Consider the following 20,533-nt stretch of genomic DNA (forward strand, 5'->3'; position numbering starts at 1 on the left):
GGGATTATCTGTGGGAGGTGTTGAGGAGATTTGGGTTCGGAGAGGGGTATGTTAGATGGGTGCAGCTGTTGTATAGGGCCCCAGTGGCGAGTGTGGTCACGAATGGACGGGGATCGGCATATTTTCGGCTCCATAGAGGGACAAGGCAGGGATGTCCTCTGTCCCCATTACTGTTTGCACTGGCGATTGAGCCCCTGGCGATAGCGCTGAGAGGTTCCAAGGGATGGAGGGGAATACTTAGGGGAGGAGAAGAACACCGGGTATCTTTATATGCGGATGATCTGCTACTATATGTGGCGGATCCAGCGGAGGGGATGCCAGAAATAATGCGGATACTTGGGGAGTTTGGGGATTTTTCAGGGTATAAATTGAACATGGGGAAGAGTGAGCTGTTTGTGGTGCATCCAGGGGAGCAGAGTAGAGAAATAGAAGACCTACTGTTGAGGAAGGTAACAAGAGACTTTCGTTACCTGGGGATCCAGATAGCTAAGAATTGGGGCACATTGCACAGGCTAAATTTGACGCGGTTGGTGGAACAGATGGAGGAAGATTTCAAGAGATGGGATATGGTAGCATTGTCAATGGCAGGGAGGGTGCAGGCGGTTAAGATGGTGGTCCTCCCGAGATTCCTCTTTGTGTTTCAGTGTCTCCCGGTGGTGATCACGAAGGCTTTTTTCAAAAGGATAGAAAAGAGTATCATGGGTTTTGTTTGGGCCGGGAAGACTCCGAGAGTGAGGAAGGGATTCTTACAGCGTAGTAGGGATAGGGGGGGGCTGGCACTACCGAGCCTAAGTGAGTATTATTGGGCCGCTAATATTTCAATGGTGAGTAAGTGGATGGGAGAGGAGGAAGGAGCGGCGTGGAAGAGATTAGAGAGGGCGTCCTGTAGGGGGACCAGCCTGCAGGCTATGGTGACAGCCCCATTGCCGTTCTCACCAAGGAACTATACCACGAGTCCGGTGGTGGTAGCTACACTGAAGATTTGGGGACAGTGGAGACGACATAGGGGAAAGACCGGAGCACTGGGGGGGTCCCCGATAAGAAACAACCATAGGTTTGCCCCGGGGGGAATGGATGGGGGATATGGAATGTGGCAAAGAGCAGGTATAACGCAATTGAAAGATCTATTTGTGGATGGGAAGTTTGCGAGTCTGGGAGCGCTGACCGAGAAATATGGGTTGCCCCAAGGGAATGCATTCAGGTACATGCAATTGAGGGCTTTTGCGAGGCAACAGGTGAGGGAATTCCCGCAGCTCCCGACACAAGAGGTGCAGGACAGAGTCATCTCAAAGAAATGGGTGGGGGACGGTAAGGTGTCGGATATATATAGGGAAATGAGAGACGAAGGGGAGACGATGATGGACGAACTAAAAGGGAAATGGGAAGAAGAGCTAGGGGAGGAGATTGAGGAGGGGATGTGGGCAGATGCCCTAAACAGGGTAAACTCGTCGTCCTCGTGCGCCAGGCTAAGCCTGATTCAGTTTAAGGTATTACACAGGGCACATATGACTGGAACACGGCTCAGTAAATTTTTTGGGGTGGAGGATAGGTGTGCGAGGTGCTCGAGAAGCCCAGCGAATCATACCCATATGTTTTGGTCATGCCCGGCACTACAGGGGTTTTGGATGGGGGTGACAAAGGTGCTTTCGAAAGTAGTAGGAGTCCGGGTCGAACCAAGCTGGGGGTTGGCTATATTTGGGGTTGCACAAGAGCCGGGAGTGCAGGAGGCGAAAGAGGCCGATGTTTTGGCCTTTGCGTCCCTAGTAGCCCGGCGCAGAATATTGCTAATGTGGAAAGAAGCCAAGCCCCCGGGGGTGGAGACCTGGATAAATGATATGGCGGGGTTCATAAAGTTAGAGCGGATTAAGTTCGTCCTAAGGGGGTCGGCTCAAGGGTTTACTAGGCGGTGGCAACCGTTCGTCGAATATCTTGCGGAAAGATAGATAGGGGAGAACAAAGAAGGCAGCAGCAGCGGCCCAGGACTTGGGGGGGGGGGGGGGGGGGGGGAGGGATGGGGGGGGATGGGGGGGGGGGGGGTTGGCCTGAGACAAGGCAGTTGCCAATTAGGGCTAGTTTTTATTTTTTGTTATTTAATATTTATTTATTTGTTGTTGTTTTTGTTTAAATTTAAAAAGGTCATTATTATCTGTATTGTTACAATGTTGTGTAAAGGATGCACAATGTACTGTGTTGGTTGACCAAAAATTTTCAATAAAATATTATTAAAAAAAAAAAAATAAGCTAGATGTTTCCCCCAGCAGCTCAGGTACAGAATGAGGGCTGCTGGGTGGCATGGATTCTTATACCCCGCCTATCAGGGCGGAGCTATTATACACTCTAGCCAATAGCAAGTACACAGGTTCTACCAATGGTACTTTAGCCTCTCAGGTACCGTAATACCTATAATACCACAATAATCTAGGATGGAATTCCAGTGCATGGCTGTTAGAGGCCTTGTCTTTTAGATGTAACATTAAACAAAGGCCCATTTACTCGCTCAATAGATGTAAAAGACCCATAGCACCATTTGAAGATGAGAAGGCGTGTTCTCCAAGTGTCTTAGTCAACATTTATACCTCAGTTGAGATTATTTATCATTATTACAATAATGTTTTGTGTGAGCTGGATATGTGCAAACTGACTGCCATATTTCCTACACTGCAATAATGTTTACACTTGAAAGTTCTTCACTGGTTGTAAGTCCAGAGGACATGATAGGCGATGACCAGATAAATATGTGACACAAAGGGGCAGCTGTTAGTTGTTTCAAGGCACCGCTTCAACCTACATACATACAAACTTACATATTAGGAGCAGGAGTAGGCCACTCAGACCCTCGAGTCTGCTGCACCATTTAACAAAATCTTGGCTGATCTGATAGTAACCTCAACTCCACCCACCCTTCTGCCCACCCCAATATCCTTTTTTAAAAAACACATTTTATTCAAACTTGTATCAAAGTAGGTTGCAGCAAATAAACACCCCGGGAAACATTCTTCCCAACAATCAACTATACAGTTTGTACAGATTTTTCTCCATTTTCACCTCCCCCCATCCCCCATCCCCATCCCAACCCCCCCCCCCCCCCACTGTGACAAACAGCTCCTCAAACACGGTAACAAACATCCCGCACCTTTTCTCAAACTCCCCTGCCGAGCCCCTTAACTCATACTTTATCTTCTCTAACCGCAGGAAGTCATACAGGTCACCCAACTATGCTGCTACCCCCGGTAGCGAAGCCGACCGCCACACCAGCAAAATTCGTCACCGTGCAATCACAGAGGCGAAGGTCAAGACATCGGCCTTCCTCCTCTCCATGAGCTCCGACTTCTCTGAAACCCCAAATATCGCCACCAAAGGGTCCGGGTCCACTCCCTCCTCCAACTATCCTGGCTAAGACCGCGAACACTCCCGCCCAGAATCGTCCCAATTTTTCACAACCCCAAAACATGTGCACATGATTCACTGTACCCCGCCTCTCACACTCATCTGCTACCCCCTGAAAGAACCCACTCATTCTTGCCTGAGTCATATGCACCCTGTGCACCATCTTAAACTGTATCAGGCTCATCCTTGCACAAGAGGAGGTCCCGTTTACCCTTCGCAGTGCCTCACTCCATACTCCCCAATTGATCTCCATTCCCAACTCCGCTTCCCATTTCTCCTTGATCTTCACCACCCGCTCACCCCCCTGCTCCCCCAGCCACTTATATATATCCCCAATTCTTCCCTCCCCTTCCACATCCGGAAGCAGCAGTCGCTCCAGCAGGGTGTATCCCGGCAATCTAGGGAACTCCTTCCAAACCTTTTGTGCAAAGTCCCTAACCTGTAGATACCTGAACTCACAACCCCTCGGCAGCTCTACCTTCTCCCTTAGCTCCTCCAAACTGGCGAACCCTTCCTCCAAATACAAATCCCTCACCTTGACCAGCCCCACTTCCCTCCACCTCCTGTATACACTAGCCATCCCCCCCCCCCGACTCAAACCCATGATTCTCGCACAGCGGCGTTAACACTGACAACCCTTCCACCCTAAAATGCCTCCTCAGCTGATTCCATATCTTCACCGTGGACTGCACCACTGGGCTCCCTGAATACCTACTCGGAGCCATTGGCAATGCTGCCGTCACCATAGCCCTCAAACTAGACCCCTTACAAGATTCCTCCTCCATCCTAACCCACTCTACCCCTTCTCCTTCCCACCACCGCCGCACCTTGTCCACATTCGCTGCCTCTGTCTCTGTAGCAGGGACCTCCCCACCCTATGCACCTTCCCCGCCCAGCCAAAGTCAGAGGTGATTGTGTCCACTTTCCGAAAAAAAGCCTTTGGTATAAAGTTCGGGAGAGCCTGAAAGATAAACAAGAACCTCGGCAGAATATTCATTTTCACCACTTGGACCCTCCCCGCCAATGTTAAGTGTAGTGTATCCCATCTCTTAAGATCCTCCCTGGCTTCCTCCACCAGCTTTATTAAGTTCCACTTATGGAGCCCCGTCCATTCCGTTGCTGCCTGAATCCCCAAGTACCTAAACCTATCCCTCGCTACCGTAAATGGCATCTCCCCTAAATTAGTCCGCTGTGCCAGCTCATTCACCAGGAATACCTCGCTTTTCCCTACATTGCTTGTATCCCGAGAACCCTCCAAACCTCCCAACAAGCCCATAATACTTCCCATACTCTCCAACGGATCCGAAACATACAGCAAGAGGTCATTGGCATAGAGCGACACCCGATGCCACTGTGCCACGCCTTGTTCGTCTTGAATCTATTTTGCGCTGCCTTAAAAATATTCAAAGATTCTGTCTTTTGAGACACAGTTGTAGAGACACACTGCCCTGAGAGAAACAAATTCTCATCTTTTTCCTAAATGAGTGACCCCTTATTTTTAAACAGTGACCCCTGGTGCAGGTTCAATTCCTGTATCAGCTGAGGTTATTCATGAAGGTTCCGCTTTCTCAGCTTGCTCCTCGCCTGAGGTGTGGTGACCCTCAGGTTACCGTGGGCAGCAGGTTCGATTCCTGGCTTGGGTCACTGTCTGTGAGGAGTCTGCACGTTCTCCCCGTGTCTGCGTGGGTGTGTCCTCCGGGTGCTCCAGTTTCCTCCCACAAGTCCTGAAAGACGTGCTGTTAGAATTTGGACATTCTGAATTCTCCCTCTGTGTACTCGAACAGGCGCTGGAAAGTGGCGACTTAGCTTTCCCTCTCAAAGGGAGAAGCCGCCTGTGGTCATAGGGACTTTACATACTTTAATATTCAAGTAAATCTTCTCTGAATATCCTTCTTTAAATAAGGAGACCAACATTGTATACAGTATTGCAGATGTGATTTCACCAATGCCCAGTTTCACTGAAGTATAACCTCCCTAGTTTTGTAATCAATTCCCCGCACAATAAATTATAACATTCTATTAGTTTTCCTAATTACTTACTATACATGTGACTCAGGCACTAGAACACCCAGATCCCTCTGCACCTCAGAGCTCCGCAATTTCTCACCATTGAGATAGCATTCTTGTTTTAATTTTTCCTGCCAAAATGAATACAACTGGGAACTGATCAAATATTAAAATTCCCCATCCTACTGAAATGCACCTCCCAGAGTCCAAAGATGTGCAGGTTAGGTGGATTGCCCAAAGTTTGGGTGGGATTACAGGGATAGGGAGTGTGATTGGGCCTAGGTACGGTGCTCTTTCGATGGGTAGGTGCAGACTCGATGGGCCGAATGGCTTCCTTCTGCACTGCAGGGATTCTATGACTCACATCGTGCCCTCTCCCCTCTCTGGGTTACAGTCCTCCGGGACGGGTTCGCCAGTATCCCAGGCAGCACCCCGCGGAGAAGCCGGCGGCCGGTAGTGCCGCCGCGCCTGCGCAGTTGTTGTTCGCGGGGTGGGCGTGGTTCTGGTTTTCCCAGGTTGCCACGCGCGAGTCTTGTCTACCTGCCGCCGATCGCAGGAATATTTTTTTATTTTCTTTAATCCGTCGGGTTGTGTGCCCATCCCGCCCGCAATCATGGTAAGAAGGTTCGACAACCCAACATGGGGCCCCGATGAGTGATGCGGGTTGTATATTGCGCAGCAAAAAAACGCGGCCGAGGGTTAGGGCGCTAACGATCGGCTTATCCCAGAGTGGGGCCTACTAGTCGGGCTTTGGGAGAATGGCTTCCAACCGCCCGGCCCTGGCTTTGCATTAACATCATTTATCGTGTTCGGCACCCTGTGGGTTTCAAAACCAGTACAAATCCCGAACTAACCTCGGCCTCCGCACTCACTACCTCGGGTCTGTTCAGCCTGGGATTTGCTAAGAGCTTTCTATTCATTTGGACTTGATCAATTTCATAATGGCCACATATTGAAACTGGTGAGGAGAAAAACAATGAATGCAAATCAGACATGGAATGGAGAGGATGATGTCTCAGTCAAAAAACACACCTCAGACCGATGTCCATTTTGAAATGTTAACCTGTTTGTTGCGGGTCTAATTGATTTGTGCTTTTTCAGAATTTCCTTTCCCTTTTCCATACCCGTATTAACCCTCACTGATGTAGATAACCAGCAGATAATGTCCAGAATCACTTCATGGAAATCCATTGATAGCTGACCACTTTTTTAAAAAAGAAAGGCTTATATTCCTATAGCACCTCTTGCAACCACAGGACACCCCAGAATGCTTTTTGAACAGTAGTCAATGTTGGAGCAAATGCAGCAGCCAATGTATGCAACACACTCGCATAGTTTACAGGGTGATATAGATAGGCAGAAGTGACAAATGGAATTTAACCTTGAAAAATGTGAGGTGGTGCATTTTGGGAGGGCTGACAAGGCAAGGAAATACACGATGAATGGTAGGACACTAAGAAGTACAAAGGGACCTTTGGGTGCATGTCCATAGATCTCTGAAAGTAGATAATTAAGAAAGCATATGGGATAGTTGCCTTTAATAGCCGAGGTGCAGAATATAAGAGCAGGGAGGTTATGATGTATAAAACTCTGGTTAGGCCGCAGCTAGAAAACTGCGTGCAGTTCTGGTCTCCACACTGCAGGAAGGATGGGATTGCACTAGAAAGGGTGCAGAAGTGATTCACTAGGATATTGCCTGGGCTGGAGTGTTTGAGCTATGAAGAGAGGCTGGGGTTGTTTTCCTTAGAGCAAATTTGTGGGTGTTGGGTGGAACCTAATTGTTGTCTACAAAATTATGAGAGACATGTGATAAATAGGAAGGAGTTTTTCTTGTTAGTACAAGTCAATAGCTAGGGTGCATAGTTCTAGAGGGGATTTGAGGAAAAACATTTTCACACAGAGGGTGGTAGGAATTTGGAACTGGCTACCTGAAACGGTAGCAGAGGTGGGAATCTTCACAACAGTTAAAAAGCAGTTAGATGAACACTTGAAGCACCATAACATACAAAGCCATGGACCACGTGTTGGAAAATGGGATTAAAATAGATAAGTGTTTGATGGCCGGCACAGACATGATGGGTCCAAGTGTCCCTTTTTGTGCTGTTTTTTAAAAAACGAACTATGACATTCGCAGTGTGATAATGAGCAGATTATCTGCTCCTTGTAATGTTGATTAAGAGATCAATATTGACCAGTGCTCCCTTTCAAAATAGTTTTGTGCGATCTTTTGCATCCACTACAGAGGGCAGATAGGCCTTAGTGTAATGTCTCATCTGAAAGATTGATGATATTGTCAGTTATAATATTATTCCTCGCATGCTGTTTTAAAAAAAATACTAGAAAGCAAAATTAGTTAATTTGTCGGACGTGTTCCCAGGACTAGAGAGTAGTGGGACAATACTATCAGTTAAAACACACAAACTTTGAAGATAGGTTTCTGTAATCTTTGGCTCTACTGCATTACAAGAGGTTTTTGCTTTTACAGCATGTTGTGTGTGTTCTACATTATTTTAGAGCAGACAGGTCTATTGTGAATGGAGTGGAAACTAAATTTTCTGAAATCCACCTGACTTAGAAAAGGAAATTTCACTCCCCATTGCTCCGGAGTGAGGGAAATGCCACAGTTAGCATTGGTACAAATAGAAACTGCTGTGTACAAAACCAAACCTGTAGTTTGACTAGTTAAATTTATGGATGCTCATATCTGTAGAGAGGAAGTTTTCATTTTGTTTAGGTTTCACATCATACTCTGATCTTGACAGTGGGTGATTCTCTACCACCCAATGAAATATTCTAATAGCAAGCACACTTATTGCATTGTCAAAATGTGGGAGAGCATAAGACTGCTTTGAGTGCAAGAACTTGCATTTATATAACACCTTTAATGGATTGACATGGTCAGTTGAGCATGAGGTGAGAGTAGTTAGCCTTCTCTGTGAATGCTACAGTGTTAGGATTTAAATTGAAGTTGTGTACTTTTTATTTAATTTTAAGGCAATAGGTCTTTCTGGGTTGAAATGAAAAAGAAAATTGCTTATTGTCACAAGTAGGCTTCAAATGAAGTTACTGTGAAAAGCCCCGAGTCTCCACATTCCAGCGCCTGTTCTGAGAGGCTGGTACCGGAATTGAACCATGCTGCTGGCCTGCCTTGGTCTGCTTTCAAAGCCAGCGATTTAGACCTGCACAAAACCAGTCCCTAATGTTTGGGTATACAGTGTCTCTCACTGCCCTGATGTCTTTATTTTCGGTCTTTTTTAAAAACTGACATGTGAATCAAGAGTTAACTGGGCATCTGACCCATGGAAATATGTTTGTATCTCCAAACTGTGCTAACAAAGTCAAATCGAAGGTGGTATGTTTGAATGCCAGAATATGATTGGATTGACTGTGCTGAAGCTTAGTTGGTGAGCATTTGGATTAATAGTTTTATTTTCCTCCTAGACGGTGGGTAAGAGCAGCAAGATGCTTCAGCATATCGACTACAGAATGAGATGCATCCTTCAGGACGGGCGCATTTTCATTGGAACCTTCAAGGCTTTTGATAAACACATGAACCTCATCCTCTGTGACTGCGATGAATTCCGGAAGATCAAGTAAGGTCAATCTATAAATTCCAATACAGGTGGCTGGGACATTTACTCAACAACAAATCTGTACCTGCGATTGTGGTGCTACCTGCTTCACTTGAGTATATTCTGTGCGATGCCCTTGCCTTTACATAGCATAGCCACACTTCACACACAACTTTGACATTCTGTCTGAAGTCTTGACTTCCTGGCACTGGAGGGTGTGCAGAGGAGATTCACTAGGTTAATCCCAGATCTGAAGTGGTTGGATTACGGACAAAGAAAATTACAGCACAGAAACAGGCCCTTCGGCCCTCCCAGCCTGCGCCGATCCAGATCCTTTATCTAAACCTGTCACCTATTTTCCAAGGAGAGGTTGAGTAGACTGGGACTGTACTCGTTGGAATTTAGAAGGATGAGGGGGGATCTTATAGAAACATATAAAATGATGAAGGGAATAGATAGGATAGATGCAGGCAGGTTGTTTCCACTGGTGGGTGAAAGTAGAACTAGGGGGCATAGCCTCAAAATAAGGGGAAGTAGATTTAGGACTGTGTTTAGGAGGAACTTCTTCATCCAAAGGGTTGTGAATCTATGGAATTCCTTGCCCAGTGAAGCAGTAGAGGCTCCTTCATTAAATGTTTTTAAGAAAAAGATAGATAGTTTTTTGAAGAATAATGGGGGGGGGGATTCAGGGTTACGGTGTTCGGGCCGGAAAGTGGAGCTGAGTCCACAAAAGATCAGCCATGATCTCATTGAATGGCGGAGCAGGCTCGAGGGGCCAGATGGTCTACTCCTGCTCCTAGTTCTTATGTTCCTGGGCCAATCTTGAAAGCTTGGGTTAAGAAAAATACAAAGAAGTACATTATCTCAACTCCGCACAGAATTCTATCTTATTTTCTGCCACTTTATTTTACGAAAACTGATTATCCTTCATTATAAACTGCCAAGTATGTACCTTCCTGAGCCACCTACTTAACTAAAATGAATTGTTCTTTCTGGCTAGAAATTTGTTTTGTCCTCCTATTGTTATTGTATTCACCGATTCACAATTATACCTTTTCAATAAACTGACGCAGAATAATTTCCATTGAAGTGATTTGGTTCAAAAACAGTGAATGAAATAGAGCATGCCAGTGAAAGGCATGTACACTGGTGCCCTGTTTAGTGTTACTCTGCACCCAAAAACATTGAGATGTGTCTCCATCCTGTAGAACTTTCTAAAATCACAGGTGCCTTTAAGTGGGCCTGTTGACCCGCAGTTTCCATTGCAAACCAATGGCTGCTTTGCTTGACTTCTTAGCACCCAGAACCGTGTCTAGGCATCGTGATTCATAAACAAGACAATTGAACATTAAAGGAAAAGCATCTTGCCCTTTTTAATGCTCTAAATTTGCTATTTTGTTATTTCTTGTCAACATAGAATGCGGATTGCAGATTCCTTTTCCCTTTCATAGGACATTGACACAATCAGCATTTAATTACTTAACCGCACATGTGTGGGTGTTAGGTGAGAGTTAACAGCTCCGGTGTCCGTCATAATTGATTAACTTGTCTGCAGTCACTTCCTAGACTAAATGAACACAGTAAGAAGTCTCACAACACCAGGTTAAAGTGAACCACCTGAGGAAGGAGCAGTGCTCCGAAAGCCAGTGATTTGAAACAAATATGTTGGACTTTAACCTGGTGTTGTAAGACTTCTTACTATGCTCACCCCAGTCCAACGCCAGCATCTCCACATCATGGCTACCATCGACACCGCAAACTGCCGGCTCAAAGTGGAGAGGATCTCCCAGAAGATCGCGCATATAGACACTGACATTAAGTTTCTACAAAGATGCAAGAAACTAGACAAGATCTCGAAAGGGCTACAGATCACAAACCCACTCAAGTCGACATTCACCTGAGGAAGGAGCTCCGAAAGCTAGATTTGAAACAAAGCTGTTGGACTTTAACCTGGTGTTGTAAAACTTCTTACTGTGCTCACCCCAGTCCAACGCCGACATCTCCACATCTAGACTAAATGAAGAATGGGCACTTGGCGAATGTACCAGCCAACATGGAGCCAAATCCTAGTACGGCTGATTTCAGAGTGGAGGATGTTTGCTACAACAGCAGCAACTTTGCTCCGTTAGCTCAATGTCTCTCCGTTTCAAAGGTGTTCTTATTCTTGCATGTCCCTTACAGAACTGGGTGGTCAGTATTCTGTTTGATCAATAAGACGTGATTGAATGTAATCAACGGCATAGTTTTAAGAAACTGGGGTAAAGTACTGGTTATGAAAGCTTAGTTCTTTTGTGTTCCTGCACCAGGCCAAAAAACTCCAAGCAGCCCGAACGTGAGGAGAAACGTGTTCTTGGACTGGTCTTGCTTCGAGGTGAAACCCTGGTTTCCATGACTGTGGAAGGACCTCCTCCCAAAGATGTGAGTATCTGCATTTAGCTGAGGTCCTGGGAACTGGATGATTCTGACAAAATGAGTAAACATTATTTTACGGAAACTGTTCAATTTGGTATCTGGGGCATTTGGTTTCCCGCCTTGTTTTATTATTCTATAGCATAGTGTTAGATTCAGTGACTAGTTTATGAGAATAAAATGATTGGAGCAGGGAATATTGTGCTTTTAAAAGAATATTGTGCAGCATTTGTGAAAAATAAAAGACTGGGGAGAGTGAGCAGTACAGTGTGAGTGCCGCATAAATTGCTAGTGCAGACTAATTTGGCCAACCATGACCTAACTGGGGCATTTTCCACTTTGAACTGTGGCCAGCTGCTCAATACTTGAATGTTAGCTGAAAGAGATGATATTCCAGTAGATTTTTCAGGTTGTACCCTTGCGTTGGCTAGTTCCTGTGATGTTAAATTGAAAGTTAATAGCTACAGTGCTGAAACTATTGAACATGAATGAAATAAAGTTGGACCCATGATCTAACAGTGTTTCAGTGATCTGTTGGTTTGCAATAGTTGACGTGTGGGTGATGTTTATAATATCTTGTTGCAACTTTAAATCTGAGGCCCTTTCCTTTGAGTTGCTAATGTGAAAAGATGTTGCTAAAATAAAATGATGGATGTTGACTTCAGGGAGCTCCATTTAAAATAAATTGTTAAAACACTGGTTACTTGCATCTGTGTTAGCAAGCTACTGCTGGACCTTGCTGCATATGTGTTTGCTTCAGTCCAAGATGACAATAAAAAGCCATAAAGTCTCCATTAGCTGGTGAGATAAAAAATTTCACTGACTCTCTGTCTTGGCCATCACTAGGTCAGAGAGCAAAACAATGCAGCATTGGGCCATAGCATAGCATTTACAGTGCAGAAGGAGGCCATTCGGCCCAACGAGTCTGCACCGGCTCTTGGAAAGAGCACCCTATCCAAGGTCAACACTTCCACCCTATCCTCATAACCCAGTAACCCCACCCAACACTCAGGGCAATTTTGGACACTAAGGGCAATTTATCATAGCCAATCCACCTAACCTGCACATCTTTGGACTGTGGGAGGAAACCGGAGCACCCGGAGGAAACCCACGCGCACACGGGGAGGATGTGCAGACTCCGCACAGACAGTGACCCAAGCCGGGAACCGAACCTGGGACCCTGGAGCTGTGAAGCAATTGTGCTATCCACAATGCTACCGTGCTGCCCAAGGTCAGAAGTGCATTGGGGCACTTTATTATGGCGTGAGTACTAGGGAGAATATACACAACCTTCTGGTCTGGAGTCAGACACGCTACTGTTGTGCCACAAGACCAACTGCCTAGGGCGAACAGACTGGTTGATTGAGGTGGATGCTAGTGCATGGGATCAAATTGGGATATGGTAGATTATCATCGAATTTACAGTGCAGAAGGAGGCCATTCGGCCCATCGAGTCTGCACAGGCTCTTGGAAAGAGCACCCTACCCAAACACACACCTCCACTCTATCCCCATAACCCAGTAACCCCACCCAACACTAAGGGCAATTTTGGACACTAAGGGCAATTTAGCATGGCCAATCCACCTAACCTGCACATCTTTGGACTGTGGGAGGAAACCGGAGCACCCGGAGGAAATCCACGCACACACGGGGAGGATGTGCAGACTCCGCACAGACAGTGACCCAAGCTGGGAACCGAACCTGGGACCCTGGAGTTGTGAAGCAATTGTGCTATCCACAATGCTACCGTGCTGCCCAGTGGGAAAGAAACAAAATAACATTCTCTCTGTCGTTCAGTAATTTGTTGCTATTGTAGATTTTGATTTTGGCTCTTTACTTGCTGTGCAGATTTCTTGCATCACTTGCCCTGCCTTTCTAATTGCAGACTGGAATCGCTCGCGTGCCTCTTGCTGGTGCTGCTGGAGGTCCCGGTATTGGCCGAGCAGCAGGTCGTGGCGTTCCTGCTGGAGCACCAATGCCACAGGCCCCAGCTGGATTATCTGGTCCTGTCCGAGGAGTGGGAGGACCATCTCAGCAGGTGAAAACCTTTCTGACTCTGTCTCTTTCGGTCATCTCTGTGCTGCAATACTTGAATTCTGCTCCGCTGAACAGATATTAAGCTGCAGTGTACATGACTGAAGGCTGCTTACTTTAAAATGTGTGTATCTCCCACAAAAAAGGATTTGAATGACTCGTGTTGTGTGCAGCATCTTGCCCGCCCAAACTCATTTTGATGGCAAATCAGCTGGCTTGATTTAGCACTTGTATTGTTGTGTAAATTACTCTCTGTATGGGGAGAAAGAGTTCTCTGTGTAGTAATATACCCATGAATATTGCTGCAAAGCGATACATGATGCCAAAGCATTTTGTCTTTCACTCAAATGCAAGAATGTCAAATTTCAAGCATTCACAACAATTTATACTATAGGAGAAAGGGGTGCTGATTGATTGGCAGGGGACTCTTGATTGGCCAAGGTGTTGTCATGGAGAAAGCCACAAAGACCGGTAGGCTCCCCAAGCTGCTGGGTAATTTAAAATGGTCACAAGGCTTGAGCACGCTCCTTTTGTGACTACTGGGGTACTGCAGGGATCTGCAAATTTGCAGATGATACAAAGTTGGGTGGGAGGGTGAGCTGTGAGGAGGATGCAGAGATGCTTGAGTGTGATTTGGGCAGGCTGAGTGAGTGGGCATATGTATGGCAGATGCAGTATAATGTGGATAACTGATGTCATCTGCTTCGATAGCAAAAATAGGAAGGCGGATTTTTGAATAGGTGTAAATTGAAAGAGGTGGATACTCAGCGAGACCTTGGTGTTCTCGTGCATCAGTCGCTGAAAAAAAGCGTGCAGGTACAGCAGGCAGTAGAGAAGGCAAATAGTATGTTGGCCTTCATAACAAGAGGATTTGAGTATAGGAATAGATGTTTTACTGCAATAGTATAGGGGATTGGTGAGGCCACACCCAGAGTATTGTGTGCAGTTTTGGTGTCCTTATCTGAGGAAGGATGTTCTTGTAGAGGGAGTGCAGCAAAGGTTTACAAGGCTGATTTGTGGGATGGCGGAACTGTTGTATGAGGAGAGACTAAATCAGTTAGGATTCTGTTCATTGGAGTTTAGAAGAGTGAGAGGAGATCCTTTGGGAACTTACAAAATTCATAACCGGTTTAGACAGGATAGTTTTAGAAAGAATGTTCCCGAGGGTGGGGGAGTTCAGAACTGGGGATCATAGTTTGAGGATAAGGGGTAAACCTTTTAGAACTGAGGTGAGAAAAAATTTCTTCACCCAGAGAGTGGTGAATCTGTGGAATTCACTACCACAGAAAGTAGTTGAGGCCAAAACATGTAATTTCAAGAAGGAATTAGATATAGCTCTTGGCTCAAGGGATTGCGGGGGGTGGGGACGAGGTGGGATCAGGGTATTGAACTTGATGATCAGCTATGATAATTTTTATTAGTGTTACAAGTAGGCTTACATTAACACTGCACTGAAATTACTGTGAAAATCCCCTAGTCGCCACACTCCAGCGCATGTTTGGATACACTGAGGAAGAACTCTGAATGTCCAATTCACCTAACAGCACGTCTTTGGGGACTTTGAGCACCCAGAGGAAACCTCCACAGACACGTGGAGAACATGCAGATTGTGCACAGATAGTGACCCAAGCCGGGAATCGAGCTCGGGTCACTGGCACTGTGAAGCAACAGTGCTAAGCACTATGCTACTGCGCTGAATGAAGGAGCAGGCTCGAAGGGCTGAATGGCCTCTTCCGGCTTCTATTTTCTACGTTTTGTTTGCCGAGAACAGGTCCTGCACGTGAATGAATGCCGTTTCGAGCATGCGTAGAAGAGCCAAGTTACAAGTTGACTTGAATAATTGTATCTATTGTTTTCTGGGGCAGTTTTTCCACATTTACATTCACTATAAATATGTCTAAACAACAGTAACTTAATGATTCGGACTGTCCCAGCCTTGTGTAGAATTTCATCCTGAATTTTTCCATGGGAAGTTGGGACCAGTGATTCCTCTATGACTTATGTTTGCTGTGTGCAGCTGGCTTGCCAGACCGCGTGGTCCTGTAGTTTAACGGCAATGTTGCTTGTGCGTGACCTGTTTGTACTCTGGCTGCCGCATTCCCAGTTGCGCATCCACACAACTTGGAGCATTTCTTCGGGCCATGAAGGTTTCCCTCATTGGTGACGTTATAGTTGCAGATAACTTGGTGCTTATGGGAATAACTCAATAGATAGAGCAGATGTAAGGTGGTTGTGTTTTGCAGACCAATGGGATCTAAATTTAGCACATTACCATATTTACTTCAGAAAAGAGTCAATGTAATTATTGTTGCTGTTTATGTTGATGTAAACAGGTGATGACACCTCAGGCGCGTGGAACTGCTGCAGCAGCTGCCGTCACATCCAGTATCGCAGCAGCGCCTCAACAATATCCACCAGGTCGTGGAGGCCCACCGCCAATGGGACGTGGAGCTCCCCCTCCAGGTGAGAACTTAATGCCAAATGAAAATGTGAGTTTGCGGTGGGTGGACAATGAAAGTACATAGCATATACACAGAAGCTACCAGTTCAGTGACAAAGACTTGAATTTATATAGCACTATTCATTACCACCAGACATTCCAAAGTGCTTTACTACCACTGCAGCATAAGTGTAGTCGTTGTAATGTAGTAAACACCACAGCTAGTTTCTGCTCAGCAAATATCCACAAACAGCAATAGTACAGTATTCATTGTTTACGGTCAATCTGCACTACGGTCCAATTGCCAGCATTCCTTTTCTATTCCATTATGTCACATTTTTCCCTTTTCCTCCCTGCTCTTGATTGCTGTGGCGGGAGGTATAATCGAGCAGCCAGGGAGCTCATCATAGAATCTGTGCAGTGCAGAAGGAGGCCATTCGGCCCATTAAGTTGCAGCGACCCGTGGAAAGAGTATCGTACCTAGGCCCACGCCCTGACTGTATCCCAGTAACCCCACCTAAACTTTTGGACACTAAGGAGCAATTTTAGCAGTGCCTTATAATCTCACCTTATAATCCTTCGACTGTGGAAGAAAACCGGAGCACCCGGAGCAAACCCACAAAGACACGGGGAGAAAGTTCAAACTCCACACAGTCACCCAAGGCTGGAATTAAACATGGGTCCCTGGCGCTGTGAGGCAGCAGTGCTTGCCACTATGCCGCCCCACTCTAGACAGCAAAAGCAAGTCCAGCGGGTATAGTGTCAGAATTGGCTGAGTTCATTTGTTCAAGCAAATTAAAGGTTTGAAGCATTAAGCAGTGTTACTGAAAGACTTGACTTTTGATGCACACATGCTTATACTTCCCAATTTATCTTGCATTCTAAGAAACCGTTATTGAGAGTTACGTGTTTTTCTAGAATCCCTCGGGATCAAGGATGACTCCTCCTCTCCGGTTAGGTTGGACCTGAGATAGCTGATGAGTGCAATGCATTATCTGTAGACTTTGCCACATGTGGGACATTGGGAGTTAAATATTCAGAGCTTCTTCCCCCACCCCTCCCAACCCACCTGGCTCTCTGTGGTTTGATCCCCACTCTGCGATATATTAGCTAGTTTTTGCTCAAAGAGCAATAGGGCGCAATTAGTCTTGGTGCTGGTTTGAGGATTGTTGCTGGAGGTGCACCGTAAGACACGATTGGGCTCTGCTGCCTCCATGACTGCTGAATCTATGATTCACTTGAATGGAACAGTAGTGTCCTCTGTTGATTGTCCAGACACGGTAACTTCAGGAAAGGGGAATGGGTGTTAGTTTATAGCTCAAGTCTCACGGTTTGTGCTTGTTTGTGATGGCATTGAACATTGTTTTAATGGGTTGACAGGTATGATGGGCCCTCCTCCTGGTATGAGGCCACCTATGGGTCCACCGATGGGAATGCCTCTTGGTCGCGGAGCACCAATGGGGATGCCACCAGGAATGCGACCCCCGCCACCAGGAATGCGAGGTAAGTGTTTGAGTAAGCATTGAATTGGTGTTGAACGAGAGTGCAATGCCACTTTATTCAAAATTGTAATTATGTACAAATGTATTCAAATTTAATCTCTCGGTCGTCAGGTGATCATGTTCCTGCCCTAGCAATTGAGTTTCCACCGTGACACATGGTGAAATTGAGCTCAAAAGCTAGTGATGTGTGGGCTGTCACCAGAACATGATGGTGAAAGCTGCCAGATTATCATTAAATGACCCAGCAGGTTCCGGGAAGGAGCTTGTCACTCCAATCTCTTCAGCCTTGCCTCTATTCCATTGCTATGTAGTTAACTATCATTATCCTTGACACAACTAGATGGGTAACAAACACTGTCTCATCCACATTGCAAGAATTAATTATTTCATAAGATATAACTTTCATAGCTGGTTTCAAAGGCTCTCTTCCCATGTTGGTATTCTGTTTGCTAGATACTCCCATCACTGCTAAAATTCTTCCCAAGTGGGTAATTTTTATTTCTGACAAATGTTTGTAAAATGTAAGCATCCAACAGAAATTCAGGAGTAATTTCTTTACCCAAATACTAGTGTTAATGTGGAACACGTTATCACATTTCCAGTTGAGAAAAATAGCAAATATGCATTTAAGAGCAAGTTAGATACACGCATGAGGGAGAAAAGAATAGAGGGTATGCTGATAGGGTTAGCTGAAGAAGGGTAGGAGGAGGCTCATTGGACTGAATGGCCTGCCTTTGGATTCCATGCACTCTTAAGACTTTGCCAATTGTGGATGACCTTAATTGCAACAGCAGCTATCTTCCTGTCCCACCCAATGCATCTCGCCCTCTTCATAATGGAATGGAAGATTGAGATTTATTGATGGAGCAGCAGCTGTTTCTGTTCCAAGTCTTATAAGCATTCATGCCTGAAACCACCTTTTAGATGATTTTTCCTGTTCCTTGTCCCCATCTCAATAGCACCTTTGCAGTCTTTCACAGGAACATTACAGAGCAAAATTTGTCACCTAGCCACACCAAGAAATATTAGGGTAGTAGACCAAATATTTGGCCATAGCGGTCAGTTTTAAGGAGGGCACAGTCATGGAAGGATATGAAGGATTGCATAAACTTCACACCCTCAAAAAGAAAGGCCACCCATTTAAGACAGATGAGAAGATTTTTCTGAGGACCATGAGTCTTTGGAACTCTCTTCCTCAAAATATTTAAAGGCTCTGCTTCCATTGCCTTTTAAGGCAGAGCTAGATTCTTGATTAACAATGGGGTGGAAGGTTATCAGAGGTAGATAAGAATGGAGGTGAGATTACAGCCAGATCAGCTATGATCTTACCGAATGGCTCAGCAGGCTAGAGGGGCCAAATGGCTTACTCCAGTTTCTTATTTGTTTGTATGCAAGTCCTGTTCACTCATACCCCTGCGCTTGCTCCTGGTTATGCAATGTAAACATTGGAGCAGGAATAGGCCACTCGGCCCCTTTAGCCTGTTCAGCCATTCAATAAGATGTGATCCGCTTGTTTTTTAAAAATATAAATATAAAGCCTACTTGCAAGAGATGTTTGGATTGCTCCACAACAAAGTCTCCTGGTGTATTTAATTGTGTGGTTTCCCTTTCAGGTCCTCCACCACCTGGCATGCGACCACCAAGGCCATGAGAATAAAACTAACCAAGATGTTGGGGCTGATCGACTACGTGGGATGTTTGACTGCTGTAATGGGGGTGGTGTCCTGAGCAGAGACTTTCCGAATCTTGCCATTTATAATGGCTGGTGGTTGCAATGCAATCACTGAAACTTCTGGGACTTTAATGAGTAGATTGGCATTACCATAGAACTGATGAGATTTGTGTTTGCTTTTTATTGTAATATTTGACATTTTTATTAAAAGGTTTTGGTAAAATGAAAGGTTTGATGTAATGGTGCTTACTAAAGTCCGTGAATTGTTTTTATCTACACCAACACTGACAATTTGTGGTTTCTGAAGCAAATTTTATTTTTTTTAATGACTGGTTTCAGTGGTCTGGTAAATCACAATGAATGGTCTGAATCCTATTGGGTAGCGAGTTATCTCATAACTGATTTGGAGGCTTTCAGTCTCCAGTTATTTTTGCTGTACCCTATTTCTAAAAAGCTTCACTCCCAATGCCTCTTTATTACTATATCTGTCTCAAAAACTGCCTTAAGTCTCTTCCTTCTCATCCCCATCATTTAGTGGCAAGACATCCAGTGAATAAAATGTTTGTAGCACCAGGGAAGCTTATTTGGCCATTGTGTTGGTTGAGTCTGCTAACACATCTAGATCTGCTTTGCCTTCATCCTTGGATAGTTCAACACAAGGTTGGCGCAGTGGGTAGCACTTAGGATCCGGGTTCGATCCCGGCCCTGGGTCACTGTCCGTGTGGAGTTTACACATTCTTCCCCTGTCTCACCCCCACAACCTCTAAAGGTGTGCAGGGTAGGTGGATTGTCCACAATAAATTGCCACTTAATTGGAAAACAATAATTGGGTACTCTAAATTTATCAAAAAATAGATAGTTCAACACCATTCACAAGAGCATTTATTCCTTATGTGCAATACGTTTAATGTTGAGGTACATTTAATTTTCCACATGCCCACTGTGGTTCAGTCAATAGCGCTCTCATTTCTGTCACAATGTTCTGGCTTCAAGTCATAATCCAACTCTTGAGCACAAACAAGGCTGAGACATCTGCCTCCCTCTGGTGGGTGTAAAAGATTCCTTCGTATTATTTCAAAGAAGACCAGGGGAGCCTGGTGTCTTGGCTAATATTTAGTCCTCAATCAACATCACAAAAAAAGATTTTTTGCGTCATTATCACTTTGCTATTTGTGGAAGTTTGCGTTGTGCAAATTGGCTGTCACGTTTACTGCAGTGCAACATTCAAAATGTCTGTAAAGCACTTTGGGATGTCGAGCTCATGATAAGTGCTATATAAATGTACGTTCTGTTGATCGACCCATTCACATTTTAATTCATGAATTTAATTCAATTAATATCTCTTGATTTCGCTACCTCTGCTGATCTGATATTTTCAGAAGTTCATAATAAATTTGCATTGAAATTCTGAATGCAGATCAAGGTCTTGTAGACCTAACAATCCCGGTTTCTACCTTCCTGAGGAAGTAATACCTTGGGAAAGACTAGGTCAGAGTCTCTTGCCCAAATA

General features: G+C 45.2%; 1 protein-coding gene across 1 annotated transcript; it reads left to right on the forward strand.

Moving 5' to 3' along the window:
• Positions 1–5,904: 5,904 nt before the first annotated feature.
• LOC140428281 (small nuclear ribonucleoprotein-associated protein N-like) lies at positions 5,905–19,251 on the forward strand. The gene is made up of 7 exons (XM_072514582.1): positions 5,905–6,010; positions 8,836–8,987; positions 11,273–11,384; positions 13,261–13,413; positions 15,743–15,872; positions 17,230–17,352; positions 18,965–19,251. Exons 1-7 carry the CDS (start codon positions 6,008–6,010, stop codon positions 19,000–19,002), a joined length of 711 nt encoding a protein of 236 aa, XP_072370683.1. The 5' UTR covers positions 5,905–6,007; the 3' UTR covers positions 19,003–19,251.
• The last annotated feature ends 1,282 nt before the right edge of the window (positions 19,252–20,533 follow it).

The sequence above is a fragment of the Scyliorhinus torazame genome, chromosome 8, assembly GCF_047496885.1.
Source record: "Scyliorhinus torazame isolate Kashiwa2021f chromosome 8, sScyTor2.1, whole genome shotgun sequence".
Classification (NCBI taxonomy): Eukaryota; Metazoa; Chordata; class Chondrichthyes; order Carcharhiniformes; family Scyliorhinidae; genus Scyliorhinus; species Scyliorhinus torazame.